The 23,957-nt window shown below is 39.0% G+C and overlaps 1 protein-coding gene across 9 annotated transcripts in view; it reads right to left on the reverse strand.

The window, feature by feature from the left end:
* Positions 1-23,957, reverse strand: part of TLE4 (TLE family member 4, transcriptional corepressor) — a 148,410-nt gene that overhangs the window by 51,332 nt on the left and 73,121 nt on the right. For 5 of the 9 annotated variants that reach the window (XM_032290868.1, XM_032290864.1, XM_032290871.1 and 2 more), the window contains 2 exons: positions 20,532-20,733; positions 18,935-18,951 (listed from right to left, as the gene is read on the reverse strand). In XM_032290868.1, coding sequence (XP_032146759.1) covers positions 18,935-18,951; positions 20,532-20,733 — 219 coding nt within the window. Of the gene's footprint in view, positions 1-18,934; positions 18,952-20,531; positions 20,737-23,957 lie in introns of all 9 variants that reach the window. The other 4 variants (XM_032290867.1, XM_032290863.1, XM_032290869.1 and 1 more) reach the window with 1 other exon arrangement.

Genomic DNA, 23,957 nt, shown 5'->3' on the forward strand with positions numbered 1-23,957 from the left:
GCTACAGAAATACATGTTCCTTTCCCTTATCTTTTAAGTAAAATACATCTCTACAAAGTAACACAACTGATGCTAGGTTTTGATAACCAGAGAAATGTGAATCCCTCTAAATCAAATTCCAAACCTGAGCTAAGCAAGCAAAAGTGACATCTCAGGTAGGTGAGAAAGTAAAGAGGAACAAAGATTCAAGAATTCTCAAGCACAGCTGATCCCACAAAGGCTTCTTGGGCCTTCGGTGAAGATTCCACTTTTCTAAAAACAAAGGTCTGGTGGTTGGTAAGAATGAGCTACCTCAAATATGGCCTCATGGTTCCCAGGTCCTCTGTCTCACAAAAACAGATCATGCAGGAAGATGACTCTATACATCCAGAGGTAGAAAACATCTAGAAAACAGATCCACTTGAAAGGGGTCTCCTAAACCTTTGCCAGACCCACCCTGGCTCATGTGGGAAGCTGAACTCCTGTCTGCTTGGGTTCCCCTCACTGCTTGCCCACAGTGGGAAACTTGGCCATGTTGGCTGGTTATTCTGGATTCTTCAATGGGAAAACCACACTATCCCCATGAGCATAAGCAACTCCTGATACCCAGTGTGTATCTTGTTTTCCAGGACTGTGGCCCCTTTGTCATTCTTATTAAGAAAATATGGAATCTGCTACAGCCCTGTTGGTATGACTCTCTGAGCAACCTGAGTTTCCATTCTGGGTACCCTCTCTCCCCAGGACAGGAGGGTTCCTTCACTTTGTAGCTCTGAAAGATAACTATGTAGAGGGCACTTATCACTGCAAGGGCACTCCCTCGCCCCTACCACCCCTGCAAAAAAAAAAAAAAAAGTGTTATATTTCAATGGCCTAAAAAGCATAGGCCATATAAATCTTCCAGGCTGACTTTTCATGGAGAAACTGAGGCTAATCTTCACTGAAAACACAGCAATCGGGGATGACGTGGTTCACGTCTGGAATAGCGGTGGGAGTATAGTACTTAAACTCGCCTGCTGGACCAGGCCTGCAGTTCCCCAGCACCCTGAATACTGCAATCATTCCTTTCCCTTCAGACATACCTCTGCCAAAGTCCATACCAAGACTGACTCACTGTCTCGTGAGATTCATTTAACTCAGTCTGAAGAAAAGAAGCTGCAAATAAATCAGTATTATAGTGCAGGGACGTGTGTTCTTTCCCCAAACAGCCAACCTTATTGACAGGGATTAGGTGTATGAGTAGTAAAATAATGAAAAGCAGCAAGAGTCTCTCCTGCTCGACAAGCATCTGTTGGGTATATTCCCTCTCCCCACACAATTAGAGGAACACCAGAATTGTTATGGTTTACAACACTGGAGGGAGAAGTCCATTTTACAGATAATCTGACATGAAAATAAAAGAGGCTCTCTGCAAAACGGTAAGCTGTGAGATCACAGTCCTCGGGCCACTCGTTCAGCTCCTCAGGGTAGTTATTAGCTTTTCCTACCAGCAGAAGCACACAGCACTAGCACAGCAGGTGAACGTCTTTTAAAACCAGGATTTAGACTGACAGGAACCCACAAGGTTCTCTCTCTTTGGTCTCCAATTCCATCCATTACAAGCAGCAAGTAGTTTTGCTGTAAAATACACGAAAGTCACATTCGCAGCCAAGGTTGAACTATCCCTAAATACAAAATCCCCAATGGAATTAAATATGTGCTAGGATCAGCTAAAGTTAATTCTCAACCATCTGCACGTACAAGATCCATTTTGTAGATTTTTTTTTTGTAGGCAAAATTTAATCTCAGAATAATTTCCCCATGGCCTGGCACATTTCTAGTTTGCTTCTTTCTGCTGTTAGTTTAGTGTTGGTTTGTGGAATGCAAGTTAATTTAAATATTAAACCCCCAAAGAAAAAACAGAACCAGGTCATTTTCAAATTATTCATATTGTACACTAAAAAACAAAAAAGTAACAATAAGGACCTACTGTGTTGGGCACCTTTACCACCCCATGTTATACAGACAGAGAAGGAGCTTGTCCAAAATCACAAGGCAGAAGGCAGGATCTGAACCCAGGCCATCTGTTTCCAGAGGATGAATGTCTAGCTGGCATTCCTACACTGTTTTCTGCCTACTGGCTCTCTAGAGTTCACATTATGCACAGAAGTAGACAGGTCCCAACACACACCAAATTCCCAACCTTAAGAAACGCAGTTTCAACAGTGTGTGTAAAGAGTCACCTTGAATCACTGTTTACAAGGGTGCTATTTTAGCTTTAAAAGCATAGCAAACACGAATACCTGCTTCAGCAGTGGGAAAAGAGGGGGAGGAAAGACTGAGGCATATCTGTCTGTAAAACAGTTCTTTTCCAAAATATGCTTACCCTTGCATCTCTGGCCACTGCCTGAGGGTGCAGTGTACCAATCTTTTTGACGTGGCCTAAGTAAATTTCTCTTGAACTCCTTCTTTTCATTTGTGAGCCTTCTGTTGTGCTTTTGCTCGGGGTCCCATAATTTTACAGTCATGCTGAGTCAAGTCAGCGCAGTCTCAGTCTTTCTTTCTTCTGGCTTGTTAATGGTGAAAAACTTCTTACCTTATTGTCTTCTCAAGTTTTCTCTTCTTCTTTTTTCCTATTTAACTATTACGTATTTTATTCTTTAGATATCCCCTCTAAGGTGAGTCTTTTCAAGTTTTCTACTTGCATGATTTCCCTATCTCCTCTCTTGAGTACTAAACCCTGGAAGAACTACCAACTGCTTAATCACATAGATGCATTTAACCCCATTCAGTGTCTGTCATTTCAGGGGTTTCTTCCTCATGAACTTCAGATCTAGACCTTTACACTTGACCATCTAGTATTGAAATAAGCAAAATATCTTCTGAGAGCTGGACTCTGGGGAGCATTCACGTCACATTTTTTAGTGGATCACAGCCACGTAACGCGTGCCCCCATTTCTGATAAAGTCCTGACCTCTTCTCACTGGTTACTGCTCTCTTGGATTAAGACGCTGCAAAGACTAAAACAATTGGCCATTCCCACTTTTAACAAACTCAGTAAATTCCTGCTCTTTCCTAGATTTGGTCACATCAAGTATTGGAACAAGCACAATTACATGAAGTTATAATCCATGCTTTTTGTCACCAGTAGAGGAGGGGAATCCGATAAACAAGGTTGGAGAACAGAACGTTGAGAGGAACCCCCAGCCTCCTCCTTGTTCAGACACTGTGGGTGAAATAAAAGCAACAAAACAAAGTCTGAGTGATGGTGCCCAGAGTGCCTTAGACTAAAACTGGAGTCCAAACAAAAAGAGCTTAATTTTCTTGACCAATCAAATATATTTTTAGTAATTCTTCAATTATCGTATCACTGAAACACACGCTCCCAGAAGGCATTTTAATTTACCTAATACAGTTTCTGCCTATTCTTGCCCATGTTTTTTAAACATTTTCCTGGCCTTACTACTTACTCTAAAACTTCTCCTTGTCAGAGAAGGCATATTTCGTGACAATTTCCATCTATCAAATTGTAGTGAGTTTTGCTGCTTTTAGACAACTGCCATAGACCTACTTAGATAAACTGTTCAGAGGACCTATCTCTGAAGCCTAACCACCTCCACTGACCATCTGTGCACTGAAAACAAACACTTTGACTCAATACTCAAAGGGAACTTTCATTTGGAGACATTTTAAAGGGAGAAATATGCATACAATCCTAAGCCAACAAGACTTTACATTTTGGTTTGTGATAGGGAAAATACATGCACAAATGAAGCCTGGGGAAGCCTAAATGCAAAATGGCATAATCCAGCGGAAGGACAGCAGGCTTCTCCAACACTCAATCATTTTCAGTCACACTATGTTGTCCAGTAACCTGCGCTGATAATTCCTCATGAATAAAATGCCAGCATTATCATCTGCAGCTACATTGTTGACATGCTTTTGCTTTTTCACTAAAAATACCATTAATTTTCTGGCTTCACAACAGCTGAGCTACTCCCCATTTGAATATACAAAAGAGTATTTTGTTTAAACCAAATTAAAAGCGTTCCAGTAAATGACTTCCATTTTGCTAGCTATACTATTTTAGCGTATACTGTTCTTCTTAATTCTCCCCACCTCAACGTCATGCCTGTCATCTCCCCAGTCCAAAATACTTCTATTATTAAAATTTTTTTAAGTTGAGGAGAGGGAATCTGGAAACCGACTATTTCTGTTGTAATATTCTTGGCCTGTAAGTCACCTGATTGGCATGATAAAGAGTGTGGCTTTTTGAGGGTTGCAAGATATGGTGGCCTCCTTGATTCTCTCACCTCTGTGAGCCAAGGTACATAAGCAACAAAATTTTCCAGTATGGTATCAGAAGGGAAAACTGCTATACACACACAGAATACACCTGCCACTTTCCATCTAGATAAGTTCCGACATCCTCCACTTAAGTCAGAAAGAAAACCACTACTCCTGCCAAGCCCTCCTGGCATCTCACCACTTTATTTGTTCCCATTTGTATCTAATGCTTTTGTCAACAGTTCAACAAAAGTCAAAGCAAACAACCCAGTGCAAACACTGGGAGTAACAGCAACAAGCATGAATCCTTCACAATTATCCAGCCCAGCTGCTCACAGCTCGTCTGGGCTGCTTTCATTAACAACAGTGTCAACAAAAGACTGAAACCCACCCAATAACTAGATGGGTCAATACCGCCACTATATTCCTGCTGTAGGAGGAAACGCTGTTCTCCTTTGTTGCTTGGGCAAACATGTAGAATAATTCAGTCAGATGGACAAGTGCTTGTCTAATCATTTGTTATGTGAATTATTCAACGACTTTTCACGTAAACTACTAAACAGGGCTCTTCAAATATTTCTGTGGCACTTCCAGCTGTCCAACTGCAGAAGTGCATAAAAGGAACAAAGGCAGATGAAAAGAGAAATCAAGACCTGAGTTAGTTCCCAGTGATAATCTTTAGTTTAAGAATCTCGAATCTTCATGACTAATCCCTTTAGGACTAACCCTTGCCTGGCATTTTCACCAACGCCCAATCTTTATAATGTGGACCAGATTGAGGGTGGGGTCGTGTAGAATGTCTGACTTTGAAGCTCCACTATCTTTACCTTGCTCAACTTTAAAGGTACCTCCCCACCTCCCTTTCACAAGCACTTGCAGTAGATATGATATGCACTTAGGATTTTTAATGGAGTATTTTATAAACAGACTACAAAGCACAGTGTCAAGGCAGCTGTTCCTAAAGATTATCTTTTATATTTCAAATATATGTTATATTTTAGAATTTCTTGGATAAATTTAGATTTAAAATATTAATATTTATTTAACAAAGAATTATCTTAAGACAAAACAGTTCTAACTTCCATTTCTTTCCTCTTAAATGTATAGCTTGTGAAATCAAGTACAAACCAAGCAGCCTGGTGAGAAGGGCCCCTGACTTGGGCCCTGGCCCTCAGCTGGGTGAGACTCACCCTGTAAGACAAGGGGACATGCCCACACACAGTACTTTTCCATGGCCTCTACACCAAGAGCTGGGTACCCAGGACCTGAAATTCCCTGCCCAGACACCCCAGGCCCACTTCCAGAGTTTACTCAGTCCTCTTCCTAAGGCCTCCAAGGGTTAGATCAAGCTGCTGGTTTGAGTGTTTCTAGATCTGAGGGCAGCAACGGGGGTTTGATGAAGCTCTGAAGTGATAACTAGGGTGTGTACAAGAAAATATGTGAGGGCCCACATGGTTAAAGCAATGAACTCCAAAAGTGCCTGAGAATTTTAAATTCCAACCTGGCCTTTCAGGTCATCTCTAAGGTGTATTTATTTACTGGATTTATAACTTTTAAATACTTTGGTATGGTATGAGGGCCTCCATTTGGACTCTTTCACTGACAGTTTTTGGTAGCCCAGTCTTAAAATGCTGAAGCCACTGCAATCACCAAATGTTTCCATGTAATATTGTGGGTCTAAGAAAACAAGCAACATTTTTTTTTCCCCTAAACATTTTCACTTTTATAGATCCATGTATCTGTAACAGTAATTAAAATATTGATTTTATTTCTATTACTGCTTTTAAAACACAGTAAGAGTTTAAAAGTTAAAAACAAAATTCAATAATTATTGCTATTTACCAGCTTAGTACATAGGGACAGGATAGAGATTTTAACAAACTGTCAAACACAGATGAGGGGGTTGGGCACGATGGCTCATCCCTGTAATCTTAACACTCTGGGAGGCAAAGGCAGGTGGATCACTTGAGGTCAGAAGTTTGAGACAAGCCTGGCCAACAAGGTACACCCCATCTCTACCAAAAAATACCCCCCAAAAATTGGCAAGGCATGGTGGCTTGCGCCTGTAATCCCAGCTACTTGGGAGGCTGAGGCAGAAGAATCACTTGAACCCAGGAGGCAGAGGGTACAGTGTACCGAGATTGTGCCTCTGCACTCCAGCAATTTGGGTGACAAAGCAAGACTCTGTCTCAAAAACAAAAACTGAACAAAAACAAACAAACACAAACCAAAATAAAGCACCATACAGATGAAGGAAACAGCAGAGATTCATGCTCATTCTACCTCATTTCTGCTTCTGATTATAGCCAGTTTATTCTGCCACTTGTAATTGTAGAATTTTTACTTTTTACCACCAGTGTCTACAGATTTTTAGTTCTTGGCATAAAAAATTGTGCTTTCAAAAACCAACTACTACTCCAGGACATAGAAAACAAAATTTGAGAAACTTTCTTCCTTCTAAAGATCTCTAATAATCCCAGAAGTACCCTGACACATAAATATGCTGTGTGAAGGTACTTCTGAAGCTGGCTTCAAGTAACAACTAGAAAGTTGGCAATTTTTAAAAATACTCTTGAAAGAAGAAAATACCATCAGAGCTACATGGGAGCAGCAAAAACATAAATAAAATTATTTACTTATTTTTAAAACAGAGAAATCACCTGAAAAGCAAGTGAAGGTATTCAAATGCCAAAAAGTAAGATGACAAATATTTTAGCTGTATAGTCCAATTGTTTTGCTGATTCCTACAAAACACTTTCTGAATTCGAGTAAAAGGCCCATATCCAGATCGGGAGTCGACAGAATGTTGCCACTGGCATTACTGTCAGTGTTTGATGAAGGTTCATGTTTGCATGTATTTGCACATCAGCCCTGGCAGCTTCCTGGGAAGATTGCCTTCAGAGCTAGCCCTCCAATCATCATAAACTGGTTTTATATGCACATTTTAAAGAATTCAGGACTCACCAGACGCTGTGAGAAATGAAGAGGAACAATCCATTAATATATTTTATTCTACTCAGAAGGCAGCATATCGCAGTTCCATATTTTAATAGGAAAATGATTTGAAGGAAGGGATTGTATCTAATCTTTACTATGCACCCCCAGTACAGTACAGGCCTGTTTGCCCTCCAGCTGCTGAATCAATACCTACTGACTAACTTTAAATATTTTATTTAGACTGCAAGTTCATCTATCAATACCAACAGGTTTCAAAGTCAGAAATCATTAAATAATTTTGAGTTAAAAATCAGGAAAATCTCTCAGCCACAGAGGTATAGCTGGGCCTTTTTAATACCAAAGGAAAATATATACAGAACTGACAAAGAGTTCTTCCCACTTAAATATCTTTCGGTACTAATGCAATCGAACAAATCAAATGGACTACTATGTAGCAGAGACTTTTGTCTTAATACATTTGTTAAAGAAAATTTTCACCCTATTAACCAAATAGACAACATCCATTGTGAAACATTTCATATATAATATTCTTCTTTTATTTCTCCCCAGGAAAGAGGGTTGACCCATAAGGAAGAATAAAGAGAAAGAAAAAAAGAAGAGGCACAAAGAGAAAAAAAGGAAGAAATGAGAAGGGAATTGAAAATGACAAGGGTGAGCAAAACAGTTTACAAGTGAGCATCTGGTATTGACAGGAGGAACTGAACACAGTCTGTATAGTCACGCTGAAGTCTAGAAGGAAGATGGCAATTTGAAAAAAGGGAGGGAAGAAGTGGCAGGGGGGAGGCAGGAGGGAAGGAACAGAAGAGGTCAGGGGTGGGGGAGTAACTAACTAACCTAAGTATTACTCCTGGATGCTTACCTATATAGTCATAATTTGCTCTTACTCCCAAAGGCAAAAATATCACCAGCTTAGTTTAAAATTTCCCTAAATAAGATCAGACTAGGTTACTACCAGATTTTATCATCAAAACAGATTCCAGCCTATGCATCCAATTCAGGAGTCTCATTCAGAGCAGTGACAGTCCAATATGGTTTGGTTATAATCCCTGAGACCGGGGCTGGGCCAAGGATGTGGAGTAACTCAGCTTTCAAGTCCTGATAACTGTGGTACAAACACAAGTGATTATTTCAATTTTCTCTGCAGATTATTTTTTCAGGGCAACCCAATAAACCCAATAATGCCTAGATTTACTAGAAAATTTTTTATTCATTTCCCCATGCACCAGAAAGTAAGCTAATAACATCCCGCCGAGAGTGCTGTCAGGCTAAATCCCTGCACTGCTGAATGCACTGCCGGGATAAATCTCCCTTCACTTTCCATTCCACCATCCACTTTAGGGCAAGGCCCTGGGGACTGCTCCAGATTACCCCTCTGAACGCAGTGTCACAGGCACAAGCCTGAGTGGTCCAATCAGTGCCAAGAAAAGAACAAACTAAAAAAGATTAATTCACAGATGTTCATGCATTTCACATACACTGTGCCCCATGGCCCGTTGCTAGGGCAACGGGAGACCACCAGTGCGCGCTTTATTGGCTTTATGAAGTGCGTCTCTGGGACTATAGTCCGAGAAACGCTGCATAATAATAGTGTGGCTTTTCTGAAGCCTTGTTTTGTGTTTATCCACATTTAACCTTCTGAGTATTATAAAGAGCACCCTTATGCACAGCTTTCAAGCACTCCTCCCTTTCCCCCAAAACTGCCACAACTTTCTATCTAGAAACATTGAACTGCGTCTCTTAGGGGTTCCTTTTGGGAAGACCCATGTTGAAACTGCTCTACCAGTTCTGTGACCAAAAAAAAAAAAAAAAAAAATCTACAACCATTTAAAGATCACTACTATATTGGTGAAGCTAACCATATCAGCCACCCAAAACTGAATACATACATGCCTTGTTTTCATGAAACCAGGGGAACCTAGGTTTTGAATATCAGGAGTCAGTTTCAGCCAGAAGGAAAGTCAAAACCATCAAGCCACATCAGGGTCTGTCAGAGAAGCAGCATCATCCAATAGAACTCTCTGCAGCAGTGGGAAGGTTCTGTATCTCTGCTGTTTTGGCAGTTTCTACAGCCATGTATGGCTACTAAGCACTCAATATGTGGCTACTACAACTGGGAAAATGGGTTTCAAAATTCTATTTCACTTTAACTAATTTAATTTTATTTAAATGGCTTTATGTGACTAGTGGCTACACCCATATTGGCCAGGGCAGCCTCAGAGGCTGACCAAACAACTATGTGCATTTTTAAAAGTTCCTAAAACACTGTCTCTTCAAGCTTTCAGTTTCTGCTTAATTCATAAAAATATAACTTCAAGTAAATGTACACAGAATGGTCTTCATGACTGCTGCTGCCACTAGCTGTGCCAGTTCCAATCAGCCAGAGTCTTTGTGAAAAAGGCCAAGGGAACAAGACTAACTTTCCCCTCCTTCTCCACCCCCACCCCCACCCAGGTTGGGAGGTTAAAATCACAAATGTCACAACTCTCAGAGCAGTAGCACAGATCAAGTGTTAATCTAAAGGGAAGGGGTGGGTGAGGGGGAGAACACAGGCTCGTGGGGGCCAGGGAGGATCTGGAATGAAGAGGAGAAAAATAAAGCCAGTGAATAGATCAATAGAAGCAACAGCTTACATTCAGATTCACAGGAGAAAGAACACACGGAGACAATCATTTCCTGGGAAAAGCTCAAGCCTAATGAGAATTTACTCTGCTCCTTTATGCGACAACCAGTCCTTTTGTGGCACGGGCTTCCTGACTGACAGGAACCCGGGGCCCCTTAATAGGATTTCCATATTATTTCCAACACCTGCCCAGAAGTTATTTGTTTACATTGAAGGAGGCAAGATTCTCAAATCAGACATCTGCTTCTAGTTCAGGCATATCTTAGGAAACCATCTAGAAAGCAGCTTTGTTACCATGGTGACATTTTTATTTTCCTCCTTTAGTTGGCTCAAAACATTAGCATTTCCAATTTTATTTTGTTGTTCAAAAGGCCAAATGTCGCTCAAGAAAACAGAAGTTTAAAAAAAAGATAAATAGAATTCTCAAAATTCTCCAGAATAACTAAAATGACTATAAGGAGCAATAAATAAAAAGGAGATCTTATTATATAGCCTACTGGCTTCTCTCACTGGGTGGCATCACTAACTTGTTTACCTCCCCTCCCCCCGCCCTCTTCTCTTCTCAAATTTGAAGTCAGCGCTTGAAAAGTAGCCATTTAAAAAGAAGATTCAAGAATCCTTCAGGATATGATATAATTAAATAATGAGTCCATTTCCATGAAAAAGAATTGCTCAGGCTCACCCTTATCTCCATATCTTAGAAAGTTCACTTACAGCAAGAATACTTAAGACATTTTAACTTCCACCTTACTGCCTGAGTTTCAGTAAAAGAGGAGGGAGGTGAAGGAAAGAGTAAGCTTTTCATGAACTTTTAGTGGTTGCAGAGGAGATGGAATATTAAACACTGTCAGCGAAGAAAGGTGGAACACACGTAAATGGATTACATGTATGCGTGTGTTGTTCTCCAGTTTCTAGTGAAGAGGCAAAACTGAACCCAGGGGTGGGAGGAGGAGGGCACTTACCCGCCAACTGCAACTTTCATAAATAAGTGGGAATTTCTTACTCTTTTTTTTTTGAGATGGAGTCTTGCTCTGTCACCCAAGCTGGAGTGCAGTGGCGCGATCTCAGCTCACTGCAACCTCCGCTTCCTAGGTTCAAGCAATTCTCCTGCCTCAGCCTCCCAATTAGCTAGGATTACAGGCGCCCACCACCACAGCCAGCTAATTTTTTGTATTTTTAGTAGAGACGGGGTTTCACCGTGTTAGCCAGGATGGTCTCGATCTCTGGACCTTGTGATGCGCCTGTCTCAGCCTCCCAAAGTGCTGGGATTACAGGTGTGAGCCACCGCACCCAGCCATAAGTGGGAATTTCTTAAATTACAATACTACTACTCTCAGCTTAAAATGTTTTTTGAAGCAGTATAATTAATCACATACAAAAACAATTGGATTGGTTCTAAATAATGAATAATCTGATAAAGTTAAAGCAATGTAACTTACCTTATTCAACATTTAGATTCAAAGAAAAACAACTAAGTATTCAACTCTAACATTTCCAGTTTTGACTTGCCAAGTCTAAGCAGCATTACTGAGTTCTGAAATAACTGTATGATCTTCATTTAACAGCAAGCTTATTACAAACAATCAAAAACTCTTTCAGAAAGTACTACTCAGCCCCTCAGCAAACTTCCTATTACTCTTTCGTGAAGCTGAATTCTCTTCAACCCTGTCACAAGGCAGTTGCCATTGTAGTAATCAGATATGACTCTGTAAGTCCAAAATTACAGCTCTTATTAGTGGGAATCCCAAGTGTAGAGAGAGTCTTTCACCCAGAAGATAGCTGAGCTACTTCAAATCACCATAGAACAAAATACATCAGTTGGACAGAGGAAAGTGTTGCAGAAATAGTTTAAGAAAGCAAGAAGTAAGAGTTTAAACTACCCTGCCCCATGGGTGATTTTATAATTTTTCCAGAGTAGGTTAGTGTTACTTAACCACATACAAAAAAAAAAAAAAAGAAGGAAGGAAGGAGGGAGGGAGGGAGGGAGGGAGGGAGGGAGGGAGGAAGGAAGGAAGGAAGGAAGGAAGGGAGGAAGGAAGGAAGGAAGGAAGGAAGGAAGGAAGGAAGGAAGGAAATGATGGGGAACAATTCTTTGAAATTATTCCATTGGAAGAAGTATCTACATTTTGAGAAACAAATGCTTTTGAAATTCAAGTGCCAACTATTAACACTTAAATAAATCTTGGGCTCCTCTAAATTTTTTTAAATGTTAACTATAAACTTTATAACATTTTCACAAGAAATGAATGCATCCTAATTAAGAAAATTAGAAATACTAAACATCGGGATGAAAATGTCTGTCTAAAAACTAACAGGGTTGGTTTATGGAGGGAAAGGATTAAACCATTTTGCCAAATCAGCTGGAGAAAGCCAACCTGCCACCCAGCCCGCCCCTGTTAATTAATATTTGTTCTGCTTCAGCAATCGGTGGAGGAGGGTGCTGCAAAACAAGCGTGTCTCCCAGAGTCACATCATTAATCCATTTATGCTCACCACCTGAGGACCAGCTATGCCCTAAAGATATTTATTCATCTGTTTGACAAACAAACAATTACCACATACTTTTTGGAATTAGGACACCTGTTACATTTCATGCTGTTTACATGCCTAAAGGCAGGTATCAGTTAATACTGAACAAATTACTGCAACATAGATCCACAGAACAAAACTTCTTGATTGTTACTTGATAACTGTAAATAGTTATGGTAAAAATAAATATCTAACAGTATTATAAACAAAGAATTAAAAAGCAACAGTAATGCCAAAACACTTCATTTCAAATTACCATGTTATTTTGGGAAACTGAAAGAGTTACAACCTTAAACACTTGAAAGGCATAATTTATCAACCTACCGCCCAATCCCTCAAATGTTTTCTACACTTCTAACCACTGTGTTTATTTTTTTTATTTTTTATTTTTTTTTTTGAGACAGAGTCTCACTCAGTCGCCAGGTGCCAGGCTGGAGTGCAGTGGCACAATCTCAGCTCACTGCCACCTCTGCCTCCGGGATTCAAGCAATTCTAATGCCTCAGCCTCCCGAGTAGCTGGGACTACAGGCACGCACCACCACGCCCAGCTAACCACTGTGTTTATTTGGCTGATGGTATGGCCAACTTTACTGCTGAAACATAACCTATGGTATAAGATTTTTATTTCAAAATTTGCTTCTAGGACAGGATTAAATAACACATAAGAAAATAGCTATATTCCAAATACTTAGAAGAATGCCTTAAGTTACAGCCTTGAGATCCATGGAGGTTAAATGACTTGTTGACACACAGCTTGCCTAGTGGTAGAGAGGATTGTTGAAGAACCTGGCATAGCCTTCCTACAGAATGGCTCCTATTCTAAATGATTCAATGTGCTTCCTTGAGGTTTCAAGAATACTTCATGCTGAATTACACCAGGAAAAGCCTTTTCCTTATAATGGGAAAATGGGATAGGAGAATGAAGTCTAGTTTTGCCTGCACACATTGGTGATGAACAATGAAATGGATTTTACCGATAATCAAGGCAGTAAGATACCTAAAAATGTATGCTCAACATAAAAAGGTAGAATTCTATTTCTATTCCTTAACCTTGAAACACAGACTATCAAGTATTTGAAATACAAATCCACTATCCAAATAAGTATTGCTCAAGTTAGGTTTTTTAAAACATATTTTAAAATACGATTTTAAAAATATATTAAGTACTTCTATTTCCTTATTAGGTGGTATCCCTGATTCCCCATGCCCCAAATGAGTAAAGTTATCTCCCCCTAAATTTGATCTTCTTGAGGGGAAGAATCTTAATCTCTTTGTGGAATTGTATAAGAGGACAAATCAAAGATTAGTTTGAGAAGGAAATTATGAGTTAGGCAGTGGCATAAAACAAAAATGTTTTTAATGAGAAAGATTTAGATTAAAAGAGACTTAACAGAGATCACAACAAAATAAAATGGATCCTATTCAAATCCCATTTCAAGCAAACCAATTATTTGAAACAATCAAAGAAGCTTGATTATAAGCTGGGTATCAGAAGATATCAAAGAATTATTTTACTAAGTAATTAAAAGCATTATGGTTATCTAAAAAAAAAAGGTTCACTATTTAGAGAATGTGTTCATTTTGCATATTGAAGTAGATAGGAACAAAATGTATACTATCTGGGATTTGTTTTCAAATACTTCAGCAAAGAAAAAAGAATAAAAACGTGGCTACATATTGATAGCTCTTATACTTAGTTGCTGGGTGTATAGGGGGTTCTCTGTACTTTGTAGTAAGTTTCAAATTTTTAATAACTTAGAATGAAACTGGGTCACCCAAAGAGCTTCCCTTCCCTTTGAGGATGGCACTGGCTATGTGACCTCTGACAGGCCTTCAAACCTCTAAACCTTTCCTCAGGTATGAAATAAGGGTACGCACACCACCACCTACCTTCACTGGTCAAATCTAACCTATGAGCTATACATGCAGTGGGGGCTGCTCATAGATCAGTAGGACTGAGTGGGCACTGGATCCACCTTATTCTTCCCTAGGTTAGAGTAGAAAGAGGAAGTGCTACGGCCCTCAATTAGACAATGTCTCTTCTCAGATTACTGATTACTGAGGGGAAAGAAACCAAAAGCCCATGACTTTTGTTTGCTTCAACATTCTTTAGTGTTTTGTGGAGTTCATCGATCCCACCCTTTTCAATCTAGCTTTCTATTATTTTATGCCTTTGTCTTTTTATAATACACACTTCTAAAGTCTGAAGTAATACAAATTTATCCCACAAAGTTATTTCCCAAATGGTAACATTCCTACTTAAAGGGGCATATGAAGTAATCATTCTGTTAATTCAGGCTAAAAACCCACTTTCACCTGTAACATCCAACTAATGAGGCAAAAGTGCTTTCTTGGCCCGAATCATGCCCTTCAATTTGAACATAAAAGTAACCTTTTTCTAATTTTCCGCTGATAAACCTTTATTGTCAACAGAACAACTGTGAGATAGAAAAAAGCAACGTATGATGTTTTAGTCATCTATGCCCCAAAATATACACATGGCAGAATAAAAAGGCATTTCCTTAAACACAAATAATGAATGAATAACCATAAAAACCTTTAAATAAAATCAAGGAATTTGCACAGGAAAAAGTATATATACCCACAGAAAAGCATTTAGCTAAAAAATAATTATAGGTAAATTAAAAAAAACAAAGTGCACCATCCATACTCATTATGCCAACAAAAATTACAAAAACTATGAAGTTCAACATTGGCGGATTGTGTGGCAACATATTCAAACACTGCATTTGGCATTTTAAATTAGTACAGAGTTTTAGGAGATCAATTTGGCATTGCACAAGTCACTAAAAATGATCACACTCTTTGATGATGCATCCAGCACTCTGGGCTTGAAGACATTCCAATGAAATAACAAAAATAAAAACACCACCACTCAGAGGGAAAAAATGTTTGTACTGGGTAAGCATAGGCACAGAGGGGAAAAAATATTTGTATACTTCTGCTATATTTTACAGATAAAAAAGGCAAATCCCTCATAGATCTGACTTGAGAAGGTTATTGCACTCAGGATAAAACACAGGAGAACCAGGAAGATACATAAAAAGGACTTACAAAACAATAGAGAATGCACAATAGCAACTTGGGTGAGGCCATGGAGCTACCAGCATTTGGTGATGGTGAATTCTGGGACTTATATTTAAGCTCATCTTGATTTTGGTGCCTATTTTTTGCTAGCTGGAATTATGTAGACATTTGGGATGGAATGCAAAATAACACTAATTTATGAACCTCAGATTCTTACCAAGCTTTAGGCAATTTTGGTCTTCACAGCTCTGTATCATTACCCTTGTTTCAGTCACTCAGAAACTGGAGAGTGCTATGAAAAACCTAATGACTCTGGGCAGCTGACTCCTCTTAATGAACCGGAACCTCCATAAAGTAGGAAGCTCCTGGCAGCATGTGGGAATGTCCCCTCTGACACCATTTTAGAGCCAATTACTTTTGCCCCTTGGCTCTCAATGAGAGGAGGTGGGCAATGGAAGATTCCATCACCTCAGAAAACATGTCCTTAGAATCACTTATGCCTTTTCTAGGGATGAGAGAAATGGTTCTCAATACTCAAAAGATGGTGAGAACACTCCCACTTAACCTACTTTGGATTCCTTTTGGAGAGATAAATTTGGGCTTTCTGCCCTACCATTAAGGGTGAGAGTAAATCACAGTCTGTGTTTCTTGCCATTTTCAGGCCTCAAATGTGGGACTTACTGTTAGGCACATGGAGTCACTGGATAGCCAAGTGACAAGCAAGGAAGGCTGCAAGTGTCATGGCTCCTGACCTCCACAGCCCTACAACACACACTGGTCTAGTTTCTCATCACCAAGGAAATTGATTCTTGGGCTCCTACAGTGCTTTCTCCTTTAGATCCGTATTTACATTCTCCACCTTTGTTAAAAACTTCAGCTACAGGTCTGCAAATAACAGGCTTAGGAATGAACCTGGCTATAGGAGCTATAGAAAACGAGCTCAGTAAAGCCAACAGTATGCCATTTAGTGGCCACAGAACTTCCGAGAAGAGAAAGACAGAGGAGAAAAAAGGCCCAACACGTTAACAAGTGGATTTCTTTCATTTTACTTGGCATCTAAAGGTAAAGTATCTTAATTACTTGAATCTTTACAGTAAGTTTAAATTTATAGTTGATAAGCTATTCTGAAATCTGCCCTGTTTAACAATCTGTAACGTCAAGAAAACATTTTAAAGCGTCTCTCACAATTAAACCCATCTACAACCTTGTATAAATCAAAATTTTGCTACCATATCAAAATGTTCCACTGGGGCTGTATAAGATTGCCCACATCCTCATTACATGCAACACTAATTACTACCAGCAGATTCAGAATTTTCTGCACATTAGAGGCTTTTAGAGGAGCTATAAAAAATTTCAGGCACCATTAATTTAAATTTGTATTGAAATTTCCTTTTGACAGATGGCCAAAAATTACTTATTATTTAGAGTACCAGAGCTGCCTGTTTGCACATTAGAAAAGGAAAGGGAAAAATTAAAAGCAAGAAGGAAATTTATGTCACATTCATTACCTGTTAAATGTTAAGGAGTATTATCTTGCATAAATAAATTATTTCATACAAGCTCAACTCCAGCTGCAGGCAGCTGGCATGCTCTGGCTGATAAAAGCCATCTAGAGTCACACAGCAGACAGTCGTAAAAAGCCCCTCTTAACCAGGAACCACTTATGGGAGGACGATCGATGGAACAAGCAACTAAAACTGCTTCTCTGAGCATCACCGAACACATTCAGAAAAATTAGCAAACTATTTCACCTTGTACAACTATAGGACAGCCCCAGACCTGGCATAATACAACTTCACATTTGAGAATGGTACCCAACCAAAACATCTATTAATAGTTGCCATTCCATAATAAATCAAGGCAAAATTATCAGCCTTTCTTTTTTGTTTTTCCCCTGGCTTCTGGCTATATAGATACTCATTTCCAGGCTCACCCTGAATGATTATAGATGATTTCATAACACATCCACTCTTGCATGAGAGAATAAGAAAATGTAATTGACACAAAAGTGTGCACTGAAGTATAAATATTTTCACAGTCTTCTGGGAGTGGAGGCTTTTGTTTAGTTCACTGGACTCCCTAAAGGTATATATTTATAATAAGAAAGCAGGGAATGTTTATATTATGACCTCAGAATAACTAGACAGGCTTTCAAAGGCTGGTATCAGTTAATCCTAGTCACTGAATTTACTTAATATTTCCTAAGTACACAGGTGTGAAACACTTAATATAATTTGAATAAGAATGCTTTTTTAATCTAGGTATTGATATGCATATGATACAACAAAATACACAACTGTAAATGCATAATTAAATAATTCAGTGTGTGCAGTTATAATAGTAAATGTTGACATTTATATGGGAATACAGATGCCCTTTCAAATTACAAAGATTCTTGAAGGGTAAAACAGATAGACTCAAGTTTTATTTTCCATTATTTAAGGGCTCTAAAAAAAAAAAATTCCTTTTCATTGTAAAACAAGAAGGAGTAAAAAGGCATTCAAAGTGCTAGCACAGTGGTTTGGGGGGAAGATTTAATCTTCATATACATAATTCCATTAAAAACTGCAAGATATAACTACCTATACCGCAAAACATTCAACTGTTGTAAAATATAAAGAAATTGGCAAATTTGTACCTCAGCCAATGCTTGAGAAATGTCCTTTCCTTCTAACCAATAAGTAACATAAAGGCATATGTAATACATAGGTAATACAATTATGCATAATACAATGGTGTATTTATATTGTATCTGGTTCATAAGTGATCACGTCAGTTTTCATGTTTTACTCATTTCCCGCCATGGCAGTCTGGTTTTCTTGTTTGCTTACTAAATAAACACAGGTATCCTTAGCATATCTCGTTCTGGAGGTATAGAAGCATATCCAAATCATTAGGCCCTAAATACTTTTCCTCTTTCCCCACAACTTGTCTAAAAAGGGATACAAAAGGCAGATAAGACAGATACAAAACCTAAAGAGAATTAACTTATACTGGAAACCAAAATGTTAATTTAAAAGAAAAAAAAATCTGGTGAAAAAAATTCACTTAAATTTAAAAGAGAAAATTATTTCTAGTGATAAAAAAAATTACACCATTCACTTAAATAAGTGTTTTGATAAAGAGTTTTGTAGGTTGGAATTGTTTCCTTAAATATGAAACTCACATGTATTTCTTTACACACCAATTTATTTACTTCATTTCATTGTTATCTTACAGCCAGAGCCTAAGTGAAGAAAAGCAGTTTTGTTTTGTTTTTTTCACATAGCAAATAATAAAATGAGCAGTCCAAGACAGATCTTGCAGTTCAACCTTGGTCTACAAATCTCTGATTCTGACAGAGAAATGGGACCTTAAAAAAAAAAAAAAAAATCAACCACACACCTGAAGGTAATTTTAAAAAGTTCAGTTAACCACTACTTTGTAAAGCAAAAGAAATCATTCTCTAAATGTCAAAGAATGCTTTACTAGATTCATTCAAATCATTTACAGCCCTTTTAAGCCATTCTTCAGTCTGTAAATTTTGAGTCCTACCTTGATGGAGTCTCTGTCTATATGCAAAACAGCAGCAACACAAGCACATAAGTGGTGGGAAGAAGAAAAAAGAAAAGTACTAGTTAGTTTACATAAAATCATACTAATCTACCAAACTTGATCTCTGCTAAATAATAAATTACACAGATGTCAACTGTGCCGTAAAGTTAATTATTAATACTGTTCAACCAAATTCACAAAGTACCAATCTACTTTTGACACAATTTCAGAAGAACCAAAGCTAGACATTCTTATTATCTGCGCTCCTTATAGATTTTTCCACTTAAGAAAGTATTTACAGGCTGGGCTCGGTGGCTCACGCCTGTAATCCCAGTACTTTGGGAGGCCGGGGCGGGTGGATCACGAGGTCAGGAGTTCAAGACCAGCTTGACCAATGTGGTGAAACCTGGTCTCTACTAAAAATACAAAAATTATGTGGGCATGGTGGCACATGCCTGTAATCCCAGCTACTCAGGGGGCTGAGGCAGGAGAATTGCCTGAACCTGGGGGACGGAGGTTGCGGTGAGCCAAGATCGTGCCACTGCACTACAGCCTGGGCAACAAAGTGAGACTTTGTCTCAAAAAAAAAAAAAAAAAGTATTTATAATCATGCATCAACTCTGTACCATAGCATTAAGATAACTGGATAACAAATTACAGTGTTTCTAATGTCAGAGATGGAAATTTATGCTTATGTGATAAAAATCACTGACTAATATTATAATTCATATTAAGGATGCTGAAATGGGGATATGAGTTTTTAATTATGAACTACACCTTTCAAGCCAACGAATCACCCATGTGCTAAGTAAATTCTCAGATAGGAATGATAGGAAAGACTTTTTCATCTTCACTTCTGTCATTAACTAATAAAAATTTTCAGTAAGCACCATAGGAAAACAACAGTCACATCAAAATGTTTCTTCTCCATCATCTACCTTAGTGGAAGAATGAAATCAACCTAGAAGGAGTACAACTGGTCTTTAAATCAATTAATTGCATAACAATTATGTTGGTCTTACAGGAAGAAATTAGTTAATTTCATGCTTCTAAACAGACTGGGTAAAAGAGATAGTTAAACCAACAGATTTCATTAATTTGGTCTGTACCTTCTTAATTACTAAGACTACTGAAATTGTTTTCTTACCTGTGAGATTTTTACTGCTCTATATAGGCTCTTTGTTTATAAATAATAATTGATTTGGTCAAATATCAAGTGAGCATTTATCAGCAAGACATTCCCCAAAATAAATTCCATAAAAATTAACTATTAATGCAACACGCTACTTCGAACAGAGCATCATGGGATTTCATTGCTGATGTAGACCTGGGGAACACAGGAGGTAGCAAGAAAGCAAAGGCAATCACCAGAAACAGGCCCCTCTGCCTCTGGGGAGTATGTTAGCTCTTGCCAACCACTAGAATATCATTTGGCAACTGAACTGACTACTTGCAGTAATTAATTTACCCTTCAGTGGAAATCCTTTGTTTAGTCATTGGTAAAACTAAATTCAGAAAGAATAAACAACGGCATCCAGAACCTACCCTCAGCAGCAGGCAGGTAATCTCAGATTGGCATCCCAAGAGAGTCACTCACCTCTTTGGTGATCATTGTCATGATGTTTCTTCTCATCTTTAATTGGAAGATGGGACTGACCTCCCAGAGCGCTGGAAAGAGCCAGTAGCCCGGCACTGCTACCGATAGGTGGAATGGCAGGGGGCTGGAGTCCTGAAGGGTGTGGAGTCAGAGGCACGGGGAGACCATGTCCATGTGATAAATGCTGGGCCTGGAGTTGTTGCTGCTGTGAAAAATTAAACGCAGATATTGAATTTGCCCCCTATATCCAAGCCCTGCCCCAACAGAAACAGAAAGGGAGGCACAAATATACAATAAAAAAATCGAACGGCTATGAAAGAAAGATTTATCATTAACATATATATTTTTAAAAGGGGGAGGGAGGAAAGAAGCTGCATAGTCAATAAATGCTAACTTTCTCATACTTGGAAGTTTTGCACACACACTATAAATAATTTTTAAGTGGTGGAATTATATAAGTAACTTTTAATGGTTGATATTCAAACATATTTCTTTAACAAACCTCATAAAAGGCTTTATCTCAAAAAATAAGACCTCACTATCATACATTTCTAATCAAAACATACACGTGAATAACGGTTAAAGCAGTTACGCTGAACAAAAAAAAAGCTGAAAATTGAGAAAATTAGTGTTAAACAGTTCTCCCAGAACCACTGCACAGCATGCAGGGAGAGTTAATTTGAAAGAGAAAACCTGAATTAACAACCCAGAAAAGGAAACCGGTTGCAGCCACCGTTTTAAGCCCTTTAAGTGTCCTCAGCGGTACTTGAGCAAATTACTAAAGAAAATCTAATGTAGCAAGGCTTGGGTCCTCCTGTAGGCTTGCTCAGTAATGCTGAAATAATTGGGCACTCTGTGCACGTTTAGTGATGCTCGAATGAAAAGCTAGAGGCCTGCCCTTGTACTCTTCTCTAGCGGCCGACTCTGTGTTGTGACAGGTTTATTTGAGTGGGACTGTGATGCATGCACCAGTAACCGCGCTGACAAGAGTTTAAAGTCATTTTTACCAGCACACTGGCAACACATAGAGAAAGCCCTCAAGAGGCTGGAATAGGAGTGCTTGACCTCAGCCGAGGCTGCATCAAGCTCTGCTACAGGAACCGCTGTGGGCAAGCCTTATTGCCTCTCACGAGTAGGAGGTGGGGAGAGGAGGAGTTGGTGGTAAAGGAAGGACATTAAATATATCCCTCAATAGGAATCCCTTCAACTCAAACCCTGCTTAACAATACTGTGGGAGCAAGTATTAAGTAATTCTCAGATTAACTTTTCGAGTGACTGAATTTTAGTTATTGCCTTTGAAGAAATCACTTTCCAGGCCTACTCTATGATAGCCAAATAGTCCCTTCTATAATTTTATTTCCAACTAAAATTTCACAAAATATCTAGAGACAGGGACAGAGAGGGAGAGAATCATTCTACCACAAAAAATCTTGAAATGATATTTTTAATATCTTAGAGAAAAAAAGTGGGCCTTTTTTTCCTCCTTTCCAAATTAGGTTTATTTTCTTCCCCTCCTACATGTCTTCCTATGTTTGACTACAAAACTCAAAGTAGAGTATTAATTAGCTCTTTTCTCTTATTGACCTGCACCTATTTTCTGGTTATATGCACTTAAAATATAGCCAATAAAATTAAGTATGAACACCTTGAAAGCGAGTTTACAAGCAGAAAATGGAAAATGCGAGCCACATCCAGATACTCCACCAACCAATCCCCACCCATGCTCCAAATCCTGCCTCCACCAACGAAGCCCCACCCACGCTCCAAATCCTGCCTCCACCAACTAAGCCCCACCCACGCTCTAAGTCCTGCCTCCACCAACCAAACCCCACCCACGCTCCAAGTCCTGCCTCCACCAATCAAGCCCCACCCACGCTCCAAGTCCTGCCTCCACCAACCAAGCCCCACCCATGCTCCAAGTCCTGTAGAAGCTTTTCCTAACTCCGTCTCAAAAAAAAAAAAAAAGGTGATTCTTTTCATTTAAGTGGCCAAAATCATGTTCATAATTCTTTATATACTGTTATCAGTGGGGACCAAAAGGTATGAGCACACAATTATATTTCCCAACTGTGTAGAAAATAATGTCTATGAAGAAAACAAAATAGGGACTTGAAATAAATATATGGCAAATTTGTTTCAAAATCTTGTTCAACTGAAATTGCTCCAATTCTTTTCCTCTAAATTCCCCTAATATTCCATGTGTATGGTGTGGGCACAAAACTTTCTACCTCCCATTAGAGGTCAACGGGCAAGCATTTATTAAGATCCTGCACATTTGTCTTCCTTACCTCCCTTCTTAGACTCTAAGCTCTATGAGTCTACATCTCACAAATCCTAGCTAACTGCAGACACTGAAACAGTCACACATTATCTTATAGTTTTAAAAATATAGGTATTACATTAGAAATTAAAAAAAAAAAAAAATGCCGGGTGGAGTGGCTCACGCCTATAATCCCAGCACTTTGGGAAGCTGAGGTGGACAGAACTTGAGCCCAGGAGTTTGAGACGGGCAACATGGTGAAATCCCATTTCTACTAAAAATACAAAAATTATTTGGGTATGGTGGTGCACTCCTGTAGTCCCAGCTACTCAGGTCATGGAGGTGGGAGGAACACCTGACCCAGGAAGGTCGTGGCTGCAGTAAGCCACGACTGCACGACTGCATTCCAGTCTGTGGGACAGAGTGAGACCCTGTCTCAAAAAAAAACAAAAAACAAAAACAACAAAACCTCAGCCAAAACCCAATATCTTTAATGAACCAGGTGTGTCACTTTTATTCTTTTTCTCCTAAAGGATAAAAAATAAGCACTGAATGACTCATTGTTTCACTGCACTAGAACTTTTCAAAGGCAGAAATCATAGCCCCAGACTGTGTGTTATACACGACATTCACAGTAAAAACTTCCTGGGGTCCTTATTCTAGCTCAGAACAGGTCTAAAATGACCTCCTTCTCTTCCTTCTTTATGCTCATCTTAGAGAAAGTCCTTTCCTTTTGAAGGCCAGTCTCTCTCGCTGCACATCATGTTTTCTTCCATTCTTTTTCACTACTACTTCAATTCACCAACTCTCCCTCATCTTCAGTGGTTCTCTCACTGATTTTGTCATTCCATGCTTAATATCAGAGTCCAATATTTTATTTAAGAAGAACTGCCCATCTAAAGTCAAAAGAACTTGAGGCAGCACTTTTTCAGGGGGACAAAAATCCCACTATATTTTAATCACTTTTTTTGTCCTCCACTGTCCCTCACTTACTGCCTTGCACAAAACTGGCACTTGATGTTTGATAAATTTAACTAAAATATCCTTCTTTTACCCTCTTCAGCTATTGCCTTGTCATGTATTTATGTATGTATGTATGTATGTATATCCGTCCCTGTCTTTGCACATCCCAACTTCTTCAAATGCTGGGGTAAATCTGCTGCCTC

The sequence above is a fragment of the Sapajus apella genome, unplaced genomic scaffold, assembly GCF_009761245.1.
Source record: "Sapajus apella isolate SASKATOON/1434 unplaced genomic scaffold, GSC_monkey_1.0 scaffold24, whole genome shotgun sequence".
NCBI classification, from domain to species: domain Eukaryota; kingdom Metazoa; phylum Chordata; class Mammalia; order Primates; family Cebidae; genus Sapajus; species Sapajus apella.